The following is a 23,004-nucleotide window of genomic DNA, read 5'->3' as shown; positions in this document are numbered from 1 at the left end:
CGTACCTTTGGGACTGCCTTTCCTGGTATGTTTCCCATAGAGCACTGTGCTCAAGTGATCAAAACCTGCTGGTGGTCCCTGGCCCAGAGCATCCAACTGTCCTTGGCCAGGACTTTTAGTCCCTGGCTGAGCACTTCCAGGAGAGATCAGTGCCCTGCGGAATCAGGTACCATTTTACAGCGCCTGCAAAACAGCTGTTCCACCAGGGCTATGGTTGAGAGCAGTATCAAGCACTGAGCCAACAGTTACAGCTAGCTTTGGCCTCCTTCTTTGTAGTGATTAAGTGCATGGACTCTTATCTAGAACTGGGTTTGATTCGCCACTCCTCCACATACACCTGCTGACGTGACCTTGGGTCAGCCACAAGTTCTCCAAGCTTTTCTGCTCAAGAGCAGTTCTTGGAGAGCTCTCTCAGCCCCACCTACCTCACAGGGTGTCTGTTGTGGGGAAAGGGGATTGTAAACTGCTCTGAGACTCCTTTGGGTAGTGAAGGGCAGGGTGTAAAGCCAATTTCTTCTTCCTTCCTTCACGTTTTTATATTGCTCCTCTGTATGAGTTTATGCCATTTTAAACTGTATACTGTTTTACTGATTTTGTTCTTTATTAACTTAAATTGTATTTTACAGAGTTTTATTGTATAGTTATAAATTGTTGTCATCTGCAGAGCCAGTTTCAGGAAGAGTGGGTTAGAAATCAAATGAAGTAAAAAATAACAAATCTTCTCTAGATGGAAACTATTCTATCCTGAAATGAGTTTTGTTCACATTCACTATGCTACTTATAAATCCACTTTACACTCTGTTGGGGCAGATAACATAATGCCTGCCTTCTTGTCTTACAAAAGCTATAGTTTATGCTTGGGCACAAAAGAGCTAATGCATATAACTATGCAGAAAGGTGGTTGGGAACAGGATTGCATGTTCCTGAAGGGAGCTCTGAACACCTTATGTCCTGAAACTCTTGGTTCTCTCGGTTGACAGTCCTTGAATCTGATTTATTGCAGACTAGCATGGCTACTCTCTTGTACCATTTGTATCAAATTGCCATAGACACACATTCAGGGGAATGTGAACTGTATTCTGAAAATACAGAAGTCAGTTTTCAATATGCCTAAAGCAAACCAAGTGAAACTCATGCTAGCTGGCCAGGTTATAGCTGGCCAGGTTATATTTTACCCAAAGAAAAGCAAGACTTTCAGAATGCTAGTATCAACTCAAGCAGGAGCTAAAGAACAACACAGACTGCAAACAGAGTTATAAGAAAAACTGGTTTTAGAGCTACAATTTATGTACTTAACTGCTGGCCTCCCAGCCAGCTCTGCTTTCCATCAGTTCTTAGCTCAGTGACAGCTACTCCACACAGCAAACCCCACAAATACTGTTTGGTTAGTGAGCATTGCCAACCCATCTGGCTGGATGTCTCTGCTTCTTTTTATGCAGCCTTGAAGTCTGGTGTGAATACCCAAGAAATCTGTTTTGAGTTGTAACCTCAGCAGATTTAAAACAAACCTTTTGGTAAGAACTCTGGCCTTGAAATAGGATGAAGTCAAGCTTTGTATTATTAACTCCATCAAACCTGCACCTTAAAAATAACAGTACACAAGTAAAGCGTTTAGCTTGTATCTTATTACTATCCCCCAGGCAGCAGTAGGGATCACGTCTTCCCCTAACATCTTGGGGGCCTATCTTGGGGGAAGTGGGGGGACTATCAGACAAAAGTCAAGAGAGGCTGATATAACAAGGGGAATTCAATTAGCAAGACTGCCCTCCTCATCTGTGACAACAGAATGGAAACATTTATATTATTTACACATTTCTGCCATCAATATTGATTCACTTGAAGCATGAGCATGTGTACACTGAGCTTAGAAAATGCTGCCAAGGATTTTAAGCCTTAAAAATAAAATCCATATATTCAAATAATTTTAGTTCTCCATTAACAGGTGGCAAAATTTAGGTTAATCATCTGAAACAGAATTGACACAGCAGAGGATAGTCTAGCTTTGCCTCCCTACTAGAAACAGCAAGAAAACACAAATAGGTCAATGTTTAAGGAATTTTATTAAAGCAATTTTATAATCCAAATTATGGTTCTGTGTTCAGCAGTCAGTTTGTACTGTCAACTATTAACAGTAGTGATATTCTGAACTTTTTTCCCACAGTAAATTACAAAATTAAAGAAAGGAATGCTTTAAATTTTTGTACTGTGCTGAAAATTTCCCCCCCGGGTTTATAAAACATTAATTTGTTTTTTTTTCTTTTACTATTTTTTTGTATTTTAAATCAATAGGTAATCGAGGACTAACAGTTTTGCTAGTCCTGGCACTTGTTGTGTACATAGGCTTCAAAGTTTCCTTTCTTTTTTTGTTTCATTTTATATTTTTGCAATGTTTTTCTCAATATTTAATAATTTTTCCATGTTTAGATTTTTTTCTTCGGTGAAGCGAAGTTATAGTGCGCAGTCCTGGATCATCTGTAAGAAAAAAATGCATTTATTAATATGGAAAACAGTTCCACGTTTTCCTGGAGGATGCATCTATTCTTTATCCATTCCAGTCTGGCTTCTGCCGCAGTTATGGAACAAAGACTGCATTACTTGCCCTCACAGATGACTTCTGGAGGCACCTGGAACAGCCCTGCTGCTGCTTTTAGATCTGACAGCAGCATTTGACACTGTTGACTATGCCTCAAAGACACAGGAGTTCAGGGGGTTGCCTTACAGTGGTTTTCCTCCTTTCCCCAGGTCAGGGTCAGAGTGTGGCAGTTGGCAATCAGGTCTCCTTGCGACACTCACTCGAATGTGGCAATTCTCTTGCCAATGATGTTTAACATTTATATGTGCCCCCTCACCCAGTTAGCCCAGAGGCTGTCACCAGTGTGCAGATGACACCCAGACTTTATCTGCTGAGGAACAATTGTCTGGACTCCACACCCTGGATCATCTGGCTGCGGCACTGGGGACTGTAGCTGGATGGTTGCAGCAAGTCTACTGTAGCTTAATCCAGTGAAGATGGAGGTCTGTACCTAAGCTGGGGTGGAGTAGCCCAGGGTATCAAGCTACCAGCCTTGGACAGCATGCCTCTTGTGCCAGCCCCAAAAGTGAAGAGCCTAGGAGTGATCCTGGATACCTCACTATGGAGGTCTAAGTCACTGCAGTTGCCAAGTCTGCCTTTTATCATCTTCAGTAGATTAGGCAGCTGGCATCCTATCTCTCCCTCAGGACTTAGCTACAGTGACCCACGCAATGGTTACTTCCAGATTGGACTCTAGGCCAGCTTGGCCTTGGGGCTAATCTGGAAACTCCAGCTGGTGCAAAATGCAGCGGCACGCCTGTTGATGGCAGTGCCTTTATGGGCATGTATCCAATCAGCTTCACCATTTGCACTGGCTACCTGTTGAGTACCAGATTCGCTTCAAGGTTTTGGTACTGATCAGGAGGGGGTTTTTTGGTAGAAAAGGCCCAGCAGGAACTCATTTGCATATCAGGACACACCGCCTGACACCAAGCCAGCCAGAACTGCGTTCTTGTGTGTTCCTGCTCAAGAAAAAGCCTTGGTACTGACCGTTAAAGCCCTGAGTGGTCTGGGACTGGCATATCTGAGTGACTGGCTCTCCCCATATGTGTCCCAAAGGGCTCTACGCTGAAGAAACCAACATCTGCTGGTTGTCCCTGGCACTAAGGACATCCGTCTAGCCTCAACTAGGGCCAGGGCCTGGTGGACATGTTCCTGTTGGAGGTTAGAGCCCTGCCAGATTTATTACCATTCTGCAGGGCTTGTAAGACAGAGCTTTTCCACCAGGCCTTCAACTAAGGCAGTGAGCATCCAAATTAAATCAAATTGGCCTCCCTTGCTGTATATGATGGCCCAGTCATATTGTAATATCAATCGAGTCATCAACCAGCTGGAAAGTGTTGTGAATTATCTTGTCTCCTGCTCTGTAAATAGGTAGTCTGTTTTATGGATTCTTTTTATTGTTTTTAATGTTTTAACTGTTAACGCCCTGAGTCCATTTCAGGATAGGGCGGAATATAAATTTACCAAATAAAATATGTTTTGTATTTCAAAAAAGAGTGCATCTGTATTGTCTTCTGTAGCTTTTGCTGCAGTTGCACTCCTGAATCTTTCTACAAGCAGAAATTTGCCAGTAGAGCACAACTTGGTCACCACCTCCGCCATGCTACAGCTCAAGGTACCTTCCAAAATACTGCTCTGGAGGAATGAGGGATCTCCCAGGAACAGCATTTCGGGCTGCAACAGGAAGGGAAAGGTCAGAAAATTGCACTCTATGGGCAGAAATCCCTTCACAAGTGGCAAGTTCCCATGGATCCAAACCAAAGTGTCACATTAAAAAAAAACAAATTAAACAATTAATTCAGAATGCAGCTTTCTTGAGAGGCAGTAGAATTAGAACAGTTCTGACTATATCTAGGTTAGATTACTATAACACAGTCTTGGGGGTGGGGCTATGCAGATGGTTTGGAAGCTTCAATTAGTATAAAGCACACAGCAACTGGCATTGGGAATAATCTCACCAATCTTGAAAGAGATGCACTAAACTGCCAATTTACTTCTGAGCCCAATTCAAAATACTAATTATCACCTTTAAGGCTGTATTATCACCTTTAAGGCTGTAAATGGCTTGGAACCAAGGTACCCAAAGGACCATCTGCTCCAGAGAGCCTGCCCAGCAATGGAGATCCAACGGAGGCCCAGCTCCATCCTCACAAATTTTCTGAAGTGGATACATAGCCACAAAGGATAAGAATGTGATGTTAAACTGTGTAGAATGCCCATATTTGTCCACAGGGCACCAAGTCTTCAGCACTAGGTTAATACATTTTTTTTCCTGAACTACTTTTGTTGATCTGTTGTGTGTTTTTAGACCCACAGCATGCTTTAATAATGGTGTTACTAAAAATGAGATTTTGCTCTCTGGGATATTTGCTATTTGTTTTTACTATTTTTTAAAAAAACACTTATAGAGTATGCCATTGTGTACCTATAATGCCAAACCAGCTGGTAATTTTATTTAAAAGAACCCAAAGGTTGTTCTTCATAAGACTGTGTTTTATATATTTTATTGTAAGCAACTCAGAAGCAAAGTTTTAGCCATGAGTAAATGACAAACAAAATTTTTAAAAAATTCACATGGTACTTAGGAAACCTAAGTTTTAAGAACAAGTTCAGTGTGATCTCAAATCTAAAGTGAAGAACCATTCTGCTATTTTCCAAGATGATGTTGCCTTGCAATTTTACATGCAAGTTATTTTTAGGTGTGTAGAATTTACAATAGCAAGCTCAGTTTAAAAGAGTGGGAGTTAAAACTTTAAGTTCACCCACAATGAAATATATGTAGAACAACTGTTCATTATGATGCCCCATAAATTCCTGGAAGAAAACACCAGCTGATGCCTTGTCCTCCATCACTATGGGCACTTTTAGCTATCCAGCCATTATGCTCCATAACCCCTATACTGTGAGACTGCACCATCCCCCCAACACAAGTACAGGTTCACACACATTTGAAAGCTATCTTTCTGGCATCTGAAGAAGTGAGCAGTGACTACAAACTCATACCCTATCACAATTTTTTTAAGTCTTTAAAGGTTGTACTGAATTTGAAAGCTATTCTCTATGATACTTACATTAGACACTTGGAACACCTGCTGGATTGTTAACAGCTTTTTGAGCAGCTTCTTTAGCTTGGTGGGCTTGCAGAACAGCAACAGCTTCATCAACCTAGTTACAAAAACATTTTTTCTGTAAAAGTAAGCTAGTTCAACAGTAACTGGCACTTAACATGAAATTCTAGACACAAAACTCCCACCTACCTTTGAACGAAGAGATTCAGGAGACTCAAGCATGTGAAGAAGCTCGGAGTTGTCAATCTCTAACAGCATACCAGTGATTTTACCCGCCAGAGTGGGGTGCATGGCTTGAATAAGAGGGAACAGCCGTTCTCCTAGAAAACAGTTAAGTTTACAGAATTAACAACACCTCTTAAAAAATAGTTTGTCTACCATTGACTGGATTTGCGCCTTTGAGATGTCTTTGAATACACCTTGCATATTAATAACATTAAATTGCATATGAATAACACTACTCCACCCTCCTATCAGTACCACCTATATATATCTCTGACCAGTTTCTACATATCCTCCATGCATCTGAAGAGAGCTGTGTTTCTCGAAAGCTTAAAATTTGTTAGTCTTAAAGGTGCTACTGGGACTCTACTATTTTGCAGCAACAGACTAACATGGCTAACTCCTCTGGATCTACTTACTGCATGCCTTGAAGCTTTTCTGAATATTGGACTACTGTAAAAGCATAAAGCCCATGCTTTCCACCTCTTCTTCTAACTAAAATCTATACAAGCTAATTTTTTCTAGCTTTCACACAATCTTGTTCCTCTGCACCCCTCCCAGTTTAAGGTTACAGTATCTGCAGAATTTTAAAGCATCCTGATTTTTTCCCCAGTGACATTAGCAATAACATATGCCATCATGATCCAGTGTGAGCCCACAATCTTTAGAGATTGGCATCCCCAAAGTCACAGCCTCATCCAGGAATGACTTACCCAGCATTTGCTTCTGTTCTTGTGGAGGGGCAGCAGCCAACATGGAAGCAGTCAAAGGTTCCTGACCTTGCACGTGGACAGCAGGCTACAATTTGAATCATTTCACAAGATTAAATTAGTTCTCAGATAATATCTTGGTGTGATCTACTATAATCTAAACCCTGGAAAGCAAAAGTGTCTGCACCTTAAAAGGCAGTCAATTGATCATACTTTAAAATGGAAGATTTGTCTCACTGCAAATCTTCCTTCTCAACGGTCCAGGGGTAGGTCAGTCGTCACAATTGGGAAAAGCTCCTCTCTCTGGTTTTGCAGGGTCACCTGGCCTTTGTTTGTGATTCCTGTTGGGGGAGAAGCTTCTCTCTTTGTGGCCAGGGAGTAACGTGGCCAGAGAGGTCCTCAACATCCTCCTGCAGGTCCAGTAAATGACAGTCCTTCAAAGCCTGTCTGGGTCCCCTATGAAGATTGCCATGATACTTGGGGGGGGTAAAAAGGGCCCAGCCCCACCTTTTCATGCCATCTCGGTGATGAGAACCATCAAACATCAGTACCCTCGGGTGGAATCCACCAACCCTTGGATCACCAAGAAGGAAGATTCATGGTGAGATAAATCTTCCATCCTCCACTGGTCCTAGGGTGGGGGTTGGTCGTCACGACTAAAGCAGTACATCCCTGGGAGGGGAAGATAGTGCCTAGGCTGAGACAGCCTGTTAAGAGTACTCTCCTCCCAAAGGCAGCCTCTGCCAAAGCCCACCTGTTTATCCTGTAGTGCCTGGTAAAGCTCCCTGTGGAGATCTGGGAGCCACCTGATCTCCTGCTTCACCTCTCTGTGCATCTCACTCTTACACCAGGTTCTATCTCTCTCCTGAACAGCAGGATCCTGGGCCTCATGAGCCTGAATAGCCAGTGTCCTGGGGCTCAAGGCCCCAGTGCCAAGCCATGCCGGGAGTCGTCTTCCAAGTAGTCGCAGGTGGGGAGGAAACTGCATGTCCACTCAGGTGAAGAGGCCAAGCTGCTACGGAGAGTGCTGGGCCTCTTTAAATCCTCCTCACTGCCTGTGGAGGCTTGGTCTGTGCGTTCACCTGGGGCTCAGGCCACTGTGCAAAGCCACTCCAGGGATCACCAGGCCCTGTACTGCCTCCACACTGCAGGATGCCTTCTTGCAGTCAAAGACACAAGACACTGGAGAGTCCAAGACTGTGCTTTGACCTGGGGCTCTGGTAGCGATGCTGAGCCACTCTCAGGAACACTGGGCTGCTTCTGAGTCCCAGGCCTGTACTTTGGCGGCAGCACACTGGGGAGATGAGCATGAGGGCAACGGCCCATCCCACTCACAAAACACTGGGGAGGAGGTGGGGGGGAGAACTGTCCAACTCCCTCAAACTCCTCAGGTGCCTTCTGGCTGTTGCGCATCCAGAAGCAGTGCCTAAAGAGGCACTAAGTTCAAAAGAAAAAAAGGTAGCAAAAAGAAATTGTTGGATCTCTCTGTCTGGGGCAGTGATGCTCTGTATTCTTAGTGCTTGGGGTGGGGTACAGTGGGAGGGCTTCTAGTGTCCTGGCCCTACTGGTGGATCTCCTGATGGCACATGGGTTTTTTGGCCACTTTGTGACACAGAATGTTGGACTAGATAGCCACTGGCCTGATCCAACATGGCTTCTCTTATGTTCTTATGTTTACTCAGTGTGTGAGAAACAGCATCCTCTTGCCTAGAGCCAGGGCTGATGAACTGGGGCCAAAAGGGAGACGGTCCCTACAGGAATCACAAACAAAGACCAGATGACCCTGCAAAGCTAGAGGAAGTTTTTCCCAGTTGATGACTGACCCACCCCAGGACCACTGGAGAAAGCAGTTTTATTATTTTTAGCAATTCCCCCAATAAGCTTATTGAAAAAAGGTCTAAATATATGGTTCTCCCCTTCTTTTATCTTAATACATCTGTGAATTAGGTTAGGCTGAGAGTCTGGTTGGACCAAAGGCACTGGGTAAGCTGCTGCTGCTGCTTCTGAACAGGGGATCTGATCTAGTAAACTGGCCTTAGTCTACTCTAACTGTTAATACATCAGATATTAAATCACATTACCTTCTATCCTGGGCCCTAGACCTGTTTATTGACAAAAAAACCCATGCTGTCATGACAAATCTTTATGTTCTTTGCAGCTCTGAACAGGCACAATAAAATCCCATAAAACTAGAAATACAGCCTGAACCTATCCAAGTCAGGAACATCTAAACCTATCGATTTAAATGGCTTTAGGCCTGGCTAGTCCACCACAGGATCAGTTAAGGCTTTGAAGCTTCCCCCAATAAAATTTAGTATAATTGTATTTACCTGCTGCATAGCAACCTGAGGCTGTGTATTAAGGTGTTGCTGAGGATTGCGAACACCTGCAGCATACTTGTACTGTGGAACGGTGCGCACAGCTGGAGTAGCTGCAGCTGCTGCAGCAGCTGGACGTGGACCCATAGTTTGTGTTGATGTGTTAGCTGAAAAAAGAAATTTTAGACTGAATGGAGGAGCTCTGTTGGAACCTCATTTCCATAGACTTCCTTGTGCCCTCTGGTTTAATATATTCAGCTCAAATCTGTAGGCACCATTTCAGCAGCCTGCATTAAATGTCCTGCTACCGCTTTCTACTTATTGAACTCCAAACTCACCAACACGCTGTGTTGACATTACTCTTGGGACCTGTGATGAAGCTGGCCTCATGGTACTGAACGGTGGTCTGGGAGCTGCAGGGCGGATGGCACCTGTCATGTTCTGGAAAGCTGCATTTAAGATAGCTCCTGGTTAAATGTCCATTTCCAAAACAACACACCAAATTCAGCTTAGCCAAACTGACACTTATGCAAAGCCCAGTGCCCTTAAACAAAACAAGACACTTACGATGAGGTCTGGCACCCTGAGTAGCCCAGCGAGGGCTCGGTCTGAGTTGAGCAAGTTGGCTAGTAGGATAGTATGCAGCACGGTTCTGAGTCTTGCAAAAACAGAGTATCAGTATTACTTTTTATCCATCAACCCTTTCTTAAAACTTTAAAAAAAAAAGGCTTGCTTTATAAAATCCTCACACTGATCCTATCCAAACATTAGGTTAGTCTATATACATTTAACACACAAGCTATATTAAACATTACAACTATTTAATCATTCTGGCTGTACCAACTGCAGCCCATTCAAGGACACCAAGGAACTATACCATACCTGTGGAATAGCTGCCATGAAATAACCTGAAGGTGGTGCTGGCTGGTAAGGGTTGATGACAGGATTGGGCACTGCCCTCACACTTGCCATTCTCTGCATGTACTGGTTGGTGAGATGAGCTTGGCGTTCTTCCTTACGTTGGGCTAAGGCTACATACAGCGGTTTAGTGGCCACAATTCTACCATTCATTTCTGTAACTGCTTTGGTTGCTTCTTCTGGTGAGGAAAAGCAGACAAACCCAAAGCCTTTACTTCGGCCCCCTTCCATCATGACCTGCCAAGATAAAAATACAGCCCTAAGTGAACAAGCACAGAAATGGGAACAAGTAGATGTAAACTTAAAAAAAATGTTACTGAATGAATTGCAAGACAATTAATTTTCCATAATATATTAGCCAGAGGAAGCAGTGTCCTGCTTCCTCGGGAAACAACTCAGATGGCAGGGATCAGCATGCAGTTATTTTGCCCACCAGGTGGACAGGTTAACTGAGTTTTTTAATGAAATGGGGCAGCTAGGTGGGGCAACTATTGTGCCATGTGTGGCAATGGATTCCAAGAACTGTGACTACAATTCCGCTTACACAACAGATCTTGCCCACTTCCCCTTATAACACCCAAAAAGCTGCTCTTGAGGGACAGGAGACTTCAAGTAGTGTGGGGTGCAGCTCAAGCATAAAGTCTATGTAAGTGTGACCCTGCTTAGGTGAAGGAAGTGCCTTCTACTCCAAAGGCACATTTGGATCTCATCTATAATCTCCAACAGCCATTGATCATTATGTTAATCCCATTAAGTTTTAGAGCAAGAACCAGTCAAAAACTTTTTAAAATGTTCCTCCAGAGCATAGTAAGACAGTTATGTCACATGTTATGAATGGGGGTGTGACGGAACCGACCCGATTCTGCCTTCAGACCCGGCCCCGTCAACTCCCTGCTGAGTCTCCAACTCCTGGAGGGAGCTATTTCTCCTCCGGCCACTTGGGCTTGCTGCCACCACCTGCTCAGTCTAGGGGTTCAGATTGAGAGGAACAGGACTCCCAATCCCCCTCTCCAGCTATGAGGCCAGGCCTCAAGGTCCTCTGCCACCCTGTACTTGGGTATCACAGAGACCACAGCACTTCTTTGGGGAACCCCTGGAGGATTGGCACCTTATCCAATTGCATGCCTTCCCCCTTCCCCGGGGCCCCCTTCATAAAGCAGCGTGGTCTAAGCCGTCGGGATCTATGTGGTACAGTTTGACTGCCAGCATTCACAACAGAGAAGAAAAATGTTTAATAAGAAGAGAAAGAGAATTTAAAAAAAAAAAAAAAACAGTTACATATAAAAGTTTAGCACAGCACCTGATCAGCAACAAGAAGGGCAAATAAAAGGTAGATTTAAACGCATCTGCTCATCCCTGGTGTAAACTGGCCATACCTTGTGAATGACTGCCTTGGGGCCACCCCCACAGGCAGGAGCCCAGGCTACCAACCTTCCTCCTCCAGCGCCAGCTGCGGACTGCCCTTTTCAAATTAAAAACAAACAAACAAAAGAACTTCCTGCCGCTCTAGGAGGCTTTCCCCCTAGAGTTGCTGGTTTGGCTCTGGAAGGGGGGGGGAATGAAAGGAGGGCTAGGCCCCAAAGCCTGCCTAGCAGTTTCATGTTCCCTCCCAACTAAGATGGCGTTTCTCCACAGGGGGTAAGTATGATACTAAAACCCAAGTTTATTTGTTGGGATGGGGAATCAGATCCCAGTTGCACTACAGGAGATGCCAATTTTAGCGTGATGATGATGCCAGTTAAGAGCCAGTTTGGTGTTGTAGTGGTTAAGTGTGTGGACTCTAATCTGCGAGAACCAGGTTTGATTCCCCACTCCTCCACACACAGCTGCTGGGTGACCTCTGGTCAGCCACAGTTCTCAGAGCTGTTCTCGCAACATTTCTTGAAAGAGCTCTCAGCCCCACCTACCCTCATGGGGTTGTCTGTTGTGGGGAGGGGAAAGGAGACTGTAAGCCTCCTGAGACTCCAAGTAAAGGGCAGGGTATAAATCCAGTCTCCTCTTCTTCAATTGTCACCTCTGCTCTGATGGAAGATCCTGCCTTCCAATGGTACTAACTGGCCCCCACCAAACTGGGAGATGTGGCCACAAGTTGAGCTATACAAGACAGGACAGTCCTGCAAGACAACTCCATCCAAGGTTGGCAAAAACTAGTTAAAAGTTTTCGCCATGAAACTGACCTTCTCATTGACTTAGCTTAGGCAGCAAGTTAAGTAGCAGGTCAAAGAAAATGAGCAGAGTGTTGAGGAGACACCAACTGTGATAGCGTGTAAATAATTGTTGCTATATATTTTGGTCCAAAATTAGTTATTATCTGAAAACATAAGCTAGTTTTCAGAAGCACCACAAAGTCATTTTGAGCAGCAAAATACAACTTCCAAGTTACTGTCAAATCATGAGAGCTGTTGAAAATTCAGCTGTTACCTTTGCACTAGTGATTGTGCCAAATGGAGAAAATTCTTTGCGTAGGCGCTCATCATCAATTCCGTCATCTAGGTTTTTCACATAAAGATTAACTCCCTGAAAAATTAAACACAGAATGTGTACTTGCTTGCAGAAAATACAATCTATAGTGAAAACTTATTGTTCAGTTCAAGTTCTACCTGGTATCTGGTGATCCTGTCTTGCTTCATTTGCTCAAATTTACGCTTCAGCTCTGTTTGTCTTTCTACTTTTTTCTGAGCACGACCGACATATATCTGTTTTCCATTCAGTTCTTTCCCATTCATTTCATCTACAGCCTTCATTTAAAAAAGAATAATTTAAAATTTTGCAGTCATTAATTTCACACATTTGTCAGGTTCCACAAGAAAACCATAGCATTCAAAATTTTAAGAAAAAGCAAAGAAGCAAGAACACAAACTAAATGCACAGAGTGTACTGCAGGCTGAGCCACTCTGCTTCCATGCTCCAGGTAACAGAGGTAAAGAATGAACCTCTGTATAAAGGTGACAACGTGAAACATATGAGAAATATTACATTACATTAATATAACATAACGTTCTAAATAAGACTTTGTTGGTCTTAAAGGTGCACTTGACTTCTACTTTGTTATAGTGCAAATGAATACAGAGGCACATCAGAAAGGCAGATTTAGCATGTGTTGTTGTACATGTTCATACAAGATAGAGAAATCCAAAAACAGAAACTGAGTGATTAATTACAATACTGTACAAAGTTAACAGAACACATGCACTTACTTTTTGAGCATCCTCATGTCTTTCAAAACTAACAAAACCAAAGCCTTTGGATTTCCCACTCTCATCTGTCATAACTTTCACACTTAAGGCAGGTCCTAAAAGACACATACAATTTGTTATGCACAGTTTTCAGGGGTTGAATCCTAAAGTACTACAACTGCAGTTGTGCTCACAGACAGCCATCCAACTTCCCTTCTCCTGGTGTACACCTTAAATGATACAACTCCTGGAGCTTTGGTGGACCTTCAGGAAGAGTGAGGGGTGCCTGCAGGGAGAACTAGCAAAAATTCTAGCATTATCAAAGGTGCCACTTTGTGCTCCCTGTGCACTAGAAGAAATATGGTTGCAGTGTTCATATGCTACCCTACATTAAACCCATCTTGGTTATTTCAGGGTAAGATACATTATGACCTTTTGATTTTAGAAAAATATTGCTTCTTTAATTTCCAAAATGATATGAACTATTTTCTTTTGAGGTGGGAGCCCTGGTTTGGGAGCATTACATCCACACAAGCACTTAATGTACTGTATGTTCCTATGCTTGAGCCAAAAACTCAAGAATTCTGTGCAACAGAAATAGAGGACTACACTACACAGATCAAGAAGCAAGAATATTTTATGGAATATTAATTGAAAAAGCAGCATAAAACCTATGCATAGTAGAATCCATACCATAATAAAAAAAAATCAGTTCTAATAGGAAAATATGATATTACCAAACTTGCCAAAGAGATCCTTAAGTCTCTCATCATCCATGTCTTCTCCAAAATTCTTGATGTAAACGTTTGTGAACTCCTTAGCACGAGCTCCAAGTTCTGCTTCACGTTCTTTACGAGATTTAAACCGCCCAACAAATCTAGTTAGAAAAACAAGATGAACAGCTGCTTATATGTCTTCAATCTTTTCCAGTAATCACCTTCTTCCTCTAAAGCAGAACTTTCTGAAATTTTAAAGCAGGTTGCTCCAGTGAGCTCACTCAGCAAGACTTCCACAGCTTGCTGCAGTATTTCTTCAATTAATACCAGAGTACTAAACTTCAACCAAATTGCTTGCCTATCTTGACATACAGATAATATCTGGAATGGGCAGGCACTGCATACCATTGTGTACCGCCCCCCCCCCGCAACATTAGGGATTCTCAGAACTTTATAAGAACAGTGAATCTTGTTTCAAATGTCCATTTTTAGCATCACCCAATCATAACATGATACTAAGACTCTGAATCACCTCAAAGACTCACACACAAGCAGAACTGCAGTTTTTTTCTTTTTCCAGAGTAGCATTACTGAGCACAGTAACCAGGTAATTGCTGATTAGAATGTCTGTCCTACTTAGGTCATATGTACTTTCTTGTGCTTGACAGGATTTTCCTCCCACTTTCTCACCCTTTTCTCTTCAGCCAGGATAATGTTCTTGCTGTTCTATGTATCTTGAAGGGACACAATTTTGTGGTTAAGAAAGTCTCTGAACTCTAGAGCTGCACTGTTCCAAACTAAGCAATTAAGAATGTTTGCCCAGTTTACTGAGGACTGACTTAACTAAGACTTTCTTAGTCACTGGCATCCTTGGTCAATTTCATTTTCAAAACAGAACAAGCATTTTTAGTTTATTAATTTAGTTTATTAATTGGATGAGGGTTCCCAGCCCTGGAACATGAAATGAAACTGACCAAATAAACTGAAGTTCCTGTCTGTGGAAAACTCATCCCATGGATAGACATCTTGTTTTACAAGCTGGTATTTTTCCTTTGGTTTTAGGGAGGAGACAGCTATGACAAATCATAAAACACACATGCCTGAATTATTCTTTATCTGAACAGTCTTGTCGGGTTTTCCTACTGACGGACACCAAGTGAAACAGGTATAAAGGACAGATGAAAACACCTCACACATCCATACATCACTCACTGTGAAATGTAAATTTTATGTATGGAAACAATGTGACAAACAGCAGAAGGGGGCCTGGAAACTGTGAGAGCAGTTTGAGAATACATATACAACTGAGAGCATATGCAAACTGTTGGAACACAAATGAACAGATGAATGCTCTTGCAAACAGCATGCAAGCCAAACCTCCCAGATGACTGAAAGTTTCTGGCTGTGACTGAATAATGGCAATGTCACCTGGTTCATATGAAGTGAGGCTTCTTGCACTAACTCAGATTACAGATTTTAGTAATAAGCATTTCCACGCTGAATTTCACTTGAATTTAAAGGGCTCAAAAGAAACATTTGTATACTCACACTTTGCGATCATTAAGCAACATTCCATTCATTTTTTCAATAGCTCTTTCTGCAGCTTCTTGTGTCTCAAAGTGTACAAATCCATAGCCTTTGGATCCATTTTCATCACACACAACCTGCAAAGAATGTTATAACTATGTGACACTATTCAAATGCAATTATATTAACCATGATGCTATTAACAACATTCTGTATTCTGTCCAGCTCACCTTACAAGACAGGATATTTCCAAAAGCTGAAAATGTGTCATACAAAGCTTTATTATCAATCGATTTGTCCAAGTTTTTAATAAAGATGTTTCCAACACCACTTTTACGCAGAGACGGATCACGCTGGGACCACATGATACGCACTGGCTTGCCTTTAATGACATCAAAATTCATAGTATCTAAAGCTCGTTCAGCTGCAAAGACAAAATAGTGTTCAAATTATTTTAATCTCAAAACAAAGCAAATATGACATTCAATAGCCTTTCTGTTAAGAAAACTTTTCTTAACTTCTCATACATGATTCAAGTTTCTCTTGGTTTCCTGAATTATACAAAATTCAGAAACTATTCCAGCAACATGATATCCAGGAGGCACTGCACTATTTTGGGTGACAGACTATGTGAAGAATGACTCTTCAGTCTGCAGTCTTCTTCACTGTAAGTTCACTGTATTTGGCCATCTTTGGAGGACTGGTATAAGAAAGCAACAATCTCTCAGTGCTAAGAAGACACTAGGAGCAAACAAGCAGGCTGTAAACTAAGGACAGCTGAGGACAATCAAGCCAATGGACATGTAAACAGGCTCTGCCAGTATAAGATCAAAGGAGGGAGAAATTACATCCATACCAGCGAAGGAGGGGCACCAAAGGATAGCTAGGTCACCTTCCCCTTTCAAACAGGAAGGGACATTTATGTGATTTTTAGTCCACCTTTCTCTTTGAAACTCAAGTAAGATTACACAGTGCAGTCAAATATATAAGCAACAATATCCAATAAACAAAGCAATAGGGTGTAGATGACAAAAATCTGAAAGCAGGGCTGAAAACATCCCAACTAAAAAGAGACCAGGTCATAAGTTCTTTGGGCACTCTCCTACATTGGTCACATCTCTAGACTCATGCCAGCTGGCATGAAGGATTCCATTTTGACCACATGTAGCTGCACAATGGGATGAAATCCAAACCTCTGACACAAGGTAATGGAACTTCTGAGGGCTTGTATCTTTAAGAATTGTGCCTGTTCCTTTAATTATACCAGTCAGGGATAAGGACAAGATGGACTGAAGTTTGCTTTCCATCTTTTGCTCAGTTCTGCAGTCTATAAATAATCTGGAATGTATATATGATTCTTTCATTAAACCTTTATAACCTGAACACTAGAAGACTGATTTCTGTACTCCACTAATACCGCATCCTACTCTCAACCATGTTACCAAAGGTAAAGTAAGGGGAGAGGGCAAGTTCACTCCTTCATCCCTAACTGTACAAAAAAGTTTCTGCTCATTCCTGCAAGAGCTTGGCTGAGCAAGGTCACAAATGAAATAAAGAGGCAAGAGCCAACAAGAAACTCTGGAGGCTTAGAGTGTTGGGGTTCCACTCCTCCAGCCAGTTATACTCTACCAATAATGACTGTAGTGTTGGTGACTGAAAATGTGATGATCAAGGGAAAAGAAGGAAGTAGGTGGTTTGCTAAGCAGTGACTTGGGATGGCCTGGAAGCTTTGAACTCTTAGTAAGGAGCCCAGTGCCTCGTGAAGGCCTAAGGTGAACCTCCACAGAATAGAACACTGAGAAAAGTTAAATTGTATATTGTAAGCATTCTTGGGGAAACAACTTGATTAAATGCCACCGTGGGTATTTTGCACTACTGAAAGTCAATGTACCCAGTTAGCAAAAACTTTGAACAATCCTGTTTTTAAAACTTGCTTTCTGATACAATTATGTAACGGTCCAGTACTATGAGACGCAACAGTCCTGGAGAACAGAAGTTTCTAATACAGTGACTTGTGGAGTGACAAGGCACAGCAAACTTAAAATACAGCATGGCACTTAAGAAGTATGAAGATAAGGTGCTGATACAACAGACCTCTTCCCCATCTGTTTCCTGCACTCCCCAGCTGCTCCCAATGGTTACATACTTTTATGATGCAGCAAGGAGGTAATCAGCAAAAGTCATGTAGCTACTCCTGCTGTTTACAGGAAGGATTGCGCAAGAGGGAAGAGGAAGATTTCTGATTTTTACTCAGCAGCAACAGTTTGTACTGCATCCTATCTCATTTCTGAAGGACAGGGGCAGAAATTGCTTTCTATGAATTTTTTTTCATAGTTCATCAGTTCCAACCAATGGTCTCCTAAATTATCTTTTTTGTAATAAAAATCCAACTTTGATGCTCCTGTTACTCCCAGCCAATATATTTGAAAGCATTTTTTTTCAACTCTGTAGAACCAAAGGAGTTTTCTGTTTAAAATGGAACTGGTAAGACAAGTAAGGCTATCTGTTCCTAGTATTTTAAACAATTGTGAACTCCAGCAACACCATTTCCTACCAACCTATACACACAGTAAGTATTTAACCTCAATCTGTGTTCCTCTATCTAGGCCTTCTGCAATGTTTCCCACAACTCTGAAATGATACCATAGATCCCTTCAACCATTCAGGTCCCATGAGATACTTCCCCTAATTCCATATGCTGCAATTTTATTGACGAAAGCCTTTCTTAACTAAACTGTATAAAGGTTCAATACAATTCTTACATGACAGTACCTTCAACCAATGGAAAGTGGACATTTGTCAGGGAAGGGAGCACAGATTGACAAAGGAGATACTTGCTGGTGTGTTTTATGTGTGTGCGTCTTCTCTCCAGAAATTCATCTCAGAAAGAGGCAGTGATGAAAACCAGCAAAAGATATGAATGGAAGGTTTTTTCCTGCTAGGTGCTGCCCTTCCTCCCATGTGCAATTTCCAATAATTTTCAGGCCAAGTAACTGGAGAAGGCCTTCCAATCTTTCCATGTGACCTTTGTGTAGCGTCTGCTGGTGGCAGCTTCTGTGACAACTTTAGACACTGCCACTATTAAGACTGGAGGAGAATCTAATAATAAGCCACACCTACTAAAGTCATCCATCCCAAAACAAGTACATCTCTGGAAAGCTCATGGGAACATAATACATTCTATTTGACTTATTAGCAGTGTTTCTAAAGTTGCTTATATTGCTGTTATTCCATCCTTCTGCTCTATTGTGTACTGTGTACTGAATTGATTTTGCTTTGTAAACCAACATTTGCATTATCAGCTACCTTCCAGAAGACAATCTGAGTAGCAAACTACCTCAGCAGCCCCAGCAGATGAAAAAGCTTGAAAGAACACTGCCAAGCTTTAGTCACTTGTCAAACGCTTCTATCCTTTTAAGGAACAAAGGCAGAGAGCTGAGTACACACGCTAAAATGGCACTACTCTGTCAAACTAGGTATATTTCCTTAACCAGGAAGCACAACTAGACTCTGGTAGTCTCTTTGATGAGGGCAGAAAATAAACATAATGGAGCCTTGATGCTCTCTCGGCACTTGTGATCTTAGGCTGAAGATAGGCAGTTAAGGCTAATGCCTCAGTTCTGCACTTTTCTTTTTCACAGCACAGCAAAGCCAACAGCTCTCTCCAGGCACAGAGGGAGCTGTGAGAGTCGCCACCTCAGCACAGCTTTGTTGCAGTCCAGCCCCTTCCATGCCTACAAAATCTGCATCGAGTCAGGATACCGTATAATGGAACATAGTTCAGGGTAAGAAGAAAACAGAATAGCTTCTTCCTGTGATTATTCTGGTAATGCTGCTGTAAATATGGACTTCATCCTTTTTCCACTGGAATATTTAAACTCACAGATCTCAATTATAACGAAGCAAGTTTAAAAAGCATAATATGAAGCACCCTTTGGAACAATGCCAAAGAACTCTTCCCCTTCAAGATGAGGTTATACAAATTGTATTATAAAGTCAGAAACACTGATCACCAAGGTTTCTTCAAACTATAAGAAAAAAATTCCCAATTGTTGTTTTCAATAGCTAATTGAACCAGGAAATGTAAAACTACAGGCCTTTCTACCTTCCAGTATAATAGTTTTGTATCTAAGTAAAGTAGCAAGGCTAACCACACACTCCCAAATTCCAAGGCTTCCAGGTTAAACAAGTTACATTCCTTCACTTTTAAAGCTAGACATAGTGAAGACAAAGATTCAGACATGATATTTAGTTTATGACTGGTCTTTTCAAGATTGTAATTTAGTTATTAACCACAGCCTAAACACTTACTATGCTGAGTTTACCAGAGGTTCAGCTGAATTAATCACCAGCTGGACAAAGCACAAATCCACATAAGCAAAGATGACAAGTTGATAGAAGGAAAACAGCAGTATGCTTAATACAGAAAATGCTACAGTTAAAATCTAAAGCCATAATCCTGGATGGTTATTCAGGGTACTATGTTATCTCAATGAGCTTATTCCTGCTAAGTACACAAAGCACCACGTCCTTCCATTTTCCTCCCCTGAATATTAAAATAGGATAGAACTCTGTGAAACCTAAAAACTTGTTTCCAGTATTTTAACAGTGTTTAGACTGTGTCTTGTTTGTACTGCAGTAAGCCAATTACAGGATCAAGGAACCTACTAAAATGTACCAATAATTTAGTAAAAACAATCAGGGCTGATTAAACTGATTCCGCAACAGACCTACATTTTCTTTTCAAATATCTATAGGCTAAAGTACCAGGCAGGCTTTCTGAAGAAAGGGCTGGCAGTAGGGCTTGGGCAAGAGGAAGCTCTTTTCCCTCTACCTTTTCTATTTTCTTGATTGAGAGGTGCTTGTGTATCACTTAACAAGTAGGGGGATGATAGCAACTGTCTAGCAACACACCGATCTCTGTCAGTAGAGGGGGGAATTTCCTCCATATCCTGTTTCTTTAGTGTGAACTGCAAGACCATCTATTATAAAACAAATGGTGCTACTCTTGGGAGACTAGAATAGGCCTATTGGGCTCTTCCCTGCGACATACCAGCCTATCTTTCAAAACAGGTTTTAAAGGTTCTTACCCCTCAGGCAACAAGATACTGTAGATTGCAACCCACCCCTCATCTTTAACAGCCTAAGGACAAAAAAGCACCCTGCTCTAGCAACTACTTCCGCTTAAGAGCGCCTTGCATTTCCTCGCTTTATCCTCCAAGGGCACAGGAGCCGCGCTCATGCCCTATTTCTCCACCGCCATTTAAGGCACTAATTAAGTTGGAATTTCCGCCCAAGACGCCTCACGACGGCTTCCTGCTCGCGCCTGACCCCGGGAGCCGGCAGCGAAGAGCGCCGACACGCCCTTGGCCGAGGACTTGTGAGGGCTGCGCCTCGCCAGCCGAAAGGCCAGCCCGGTTCCGAGAAGCGAACAGGATCCCTCTGCGCTAAAGGGGAAGGCGCCAAGGCAGAGGAGAGCCCCTGTGGGCTGACGAGGCCTGCGAGACCCTGCTGCTTGGACCGCGTGGAGGAGGCACCTCCCCGCCACGAGGCCTCGCATCTTTAAGCTTCTCCCCCCCGCCCCACAGCGCGGCCATCCAACTCCCTCGAGTAGGCCACTCGCATCTCTCCTGCCCGCCCCCGACAACCATTCCCGAATGTGAAGCATCCATTTGTGAGAGGGAGGAGCAGGCCCGCGACTGCGAAGGGCTCAGCCGCTCTGTAAAATGGATGCTCCGGGAACGGGAGATAGGGGGGACTGTGCGGCAGGCCTCGCAGAGAAGCGACAACATGGCTCCAGGAAGAGGAAACAGCACCGGGAGAAGGGGGGGAGGGGAGAGAGCTTTAAAAGACTCTTCCTCTGCCTTCCTCCCTCCCATCGCGCCCAGATCAATATTTGAGGCGGAAATTGTGCCCCCCTCCCCGCCCGGCTAATTCTCCGCCATCGTCCCCCTCCCCTCAGCCTTTCCACGTGTTCCCCTCCTGCCACCCGATGGCTCCTTCCGCTGCCTCCCCATGTGGCCATACGGGGGGAGATCAGGACAAACCCCTCTTCCAAATGTCTCTGGCCGCCCTCCCCTCCCCTCCCGGTTCCGCTCACCATCGGCGGGCTGCTGGAAGTTGACATAGGCGTAGCCGAGGGAGCGCCGGGTGATCATGTCCCTGCAGACGCGGATGGAGAGGATGGGCCCGGCTGGGCTGAACTTCTCGTAGAGCATGGCTTCGGTGACATCGGGGTGCAGATCCCCCACGTAGAGCGAGGCCATGGGGTAGCTGGGGGCGCTGGGGTTCATGCTGGCGGGGGGACAGGGAGGAGGGGGGACGAGGCGGCAGGGCAGACTCGCGAGCGCCGAGGAGGCCGCGACGGGCCGGCGGGTTCCAAACTTAACGGATCCGCGGAGGCGGTTGGGCGGCGGTTGGCGGCTCCGGCTCGCTCGAGCGTTCGCTGCTGTCGCTGCCGGCGGGGAGACGATGGGAGGGGGCAGCTGCTGCTTCTGCTGGCGGCTTCTCCTGCTGCGGTGGTGGTTGCTGGTTTGGGCGGGTCTCCTCTCGGCTGCGCCGGGTCCAGAACTTCGCTTCGCTTCACCGGGTTATTTTATACCAAACCGGCCGGTTTCAGGTGGGGAAGGAAAAAAGGAGAGGGATTTTTTTAATAATTGTTTTTCGGGTTTTAAGATTTTTTTGGATTTTTAAAGGTTTTTTTTTTTTAGTAATAAATGGTGCGGCGGAGCTGGTGTGTCCGGGAAGGCCGGAGCACACACACTGCGCACACAACACCGTCAGCGGCCGGGGGACAAGGGGGAGGCCGCCGCCCCGGCCCTGCTGTATATATAGCTGCCCCGCCCCCAGCCACCTCCTCCGTACAGCACGCCACGCACTGGAAAGCTCCGATGCCTATGCGCAGCCTCAGACGAGGAAGGAGGCGGAGCGTTCCAGCGCGTGGCAGCAGCGACTGACGCCATGCTTTACGAAAGGACGCAAGTGCCCAGGTTTGGGCAGTAGGTAGCGCATGTGCACTGGAAGGCATAAAGAAAACATGGATCACGAGTGTGGTGGGTGGGGGAGGGGAAAATATTAAACGCGCACGCGCGTTTAGCTCTTTCGCGGCAGTGAATTTTTTTTCTATAAACGCATACGCAAAGGGAGGGCGTTAAGGGCAACAGTTTTCGGTAAACTATGCTGGAGATGGGAACTCGCGGGAATTTACGACAATGGGCTAGTTGGGGACGCATGCGTAACCTTTTAACCTTTTAAACCATAGGCATCTAACATAAAAGCTGTTTCGTGTATAAGAAAGATGTTGTTGTACACTCAGCAATAAGAGTGAGAGCTTTCTTCTACTACGGTTCTTCTTCCTAGATAAGTTTGTTGTTTTCTCTTCCACTTTAAGCTAATTAACCTTTCAGTAGTGGGCAGTTTGGGGTGTCAGTGGCTTATTTACTAAGAGGACAGCTTTTCCTCTGATCTTCTCTTTGCTGGAAGAGACAGGTATATTTTTGACGCTTGACTCTTTCAATGCCTATATTGGTTGTGCTTTTTGAGATCTTGGAAACTTCTGTTTACCAATCTAATGAGATAACAAAGGTTAGTCGGCCCAGGTTTCATAGGCAGAATATCTGGTGTGTCTGACTGATATAGTCAGTACCATGCTTGGGGTGTGGGTGGGAACGAGATGAATTGGCAGTCAAGGAAGCTACATCCTTCAATTTGCAAGTCCTGACCAAGGCTGTTAGTGATAGGATCTTTTGGAGGTCACTAATTCTTAGGGTTGGCA

At 43.7% G+C, this 23,004-nt stretch overlaps 1 protein-coding gene across 1 annotated transcript; it reads right to left on the bottom strand.

Annotated features, from left to right (window-relative positions):
* Nucleotides 1–2,221: 2,221 nt before the first annotated feature.
* PABPC1 (poly(A) binding protein cytoplasmic 1) lies at nucleotides 2,222–22,197 on the bottom strand. Its single transcript, XM_060243429.1, has 15 exons — nucleotides 21,331–22,197; nucleotides 15,461–15,654; nucleotides 15,252–15,367; nucleotides 13,725–13,864; nucleotides 13,009–13,103; nucleotides 12,412–12,549; nucleotides 12,233–12,328; nucleotides 9,776–10,048; nucleotides 9,461–9,551; nucleotides 9,232–9,342; nucleotides 8,906–9,060; nucleotides 6,579–6,663; nucleotides 5,833–5,963; nucleotides 5,647–5,740; nucleotides 2,222–2,472 (listed from the first exon to the last, which is right to left on the bottom strand). The coding sequence occupies exons 1-14, from the start codon at nucleotides 21,521–21,523 to the stop codon at nucleotides 5,648–5,650; spliced, it is 1,911 nt and encodes a 636-aa protein (XP_060099412.1). The 5' UTR covers nucleotides 21,524–22,197; the 3' UTR covers nucleotides 2,222–2,472; nucleotide 5,647.
* Nucleotides 22,198–23,004: the final 807 nt, after the last annotated feature.

This window comes from Heteronotia binoei, chromosome 7 (assembly GCF_032191835.1).
Source record: "Heteronotia binoei isolate CCM8104 ecotype False Entrance Well chromosome 7, APGP_CSIRO_Hbin_v1, whole genome shotgun sequence".
In the NCBI taxonomy this organism is placed as follows: Eukaryota; Metazoa; Chordata; class Lepidosauria; order Squamata; family Gekkonidae; genus Heteronotia; species Heteronotia binoei.
The sequence above is the reverse complement of the archived record's forward strand: the minus strand, read 5'-3'. Positions and strand labels throughout refer to the sequence as shown.

Coding starts and splice junctions, on each gene's coding strand:
- PABPC1 (XM_060243429.1), bottom strand. CDS start 21,523: ATGAACCCCAGCGCCCCCAGCTACCCCATGGCCTCGCTCTACGTGGGG. Junction 15,368..15,460: donor GAAATATCCTGTCTTGTAAG/GTGAGCTGGACA, acceptor CATTCTTTGCAG/GTTGTGTGTGATGAAAATGG. Junction 9,061..9,231: donor AATGTCAACACAGCGTGTTG/GTGAGTTTGGAG, acceptor TTCTTTTTTCAG/CTAACACATCAACACAAACT.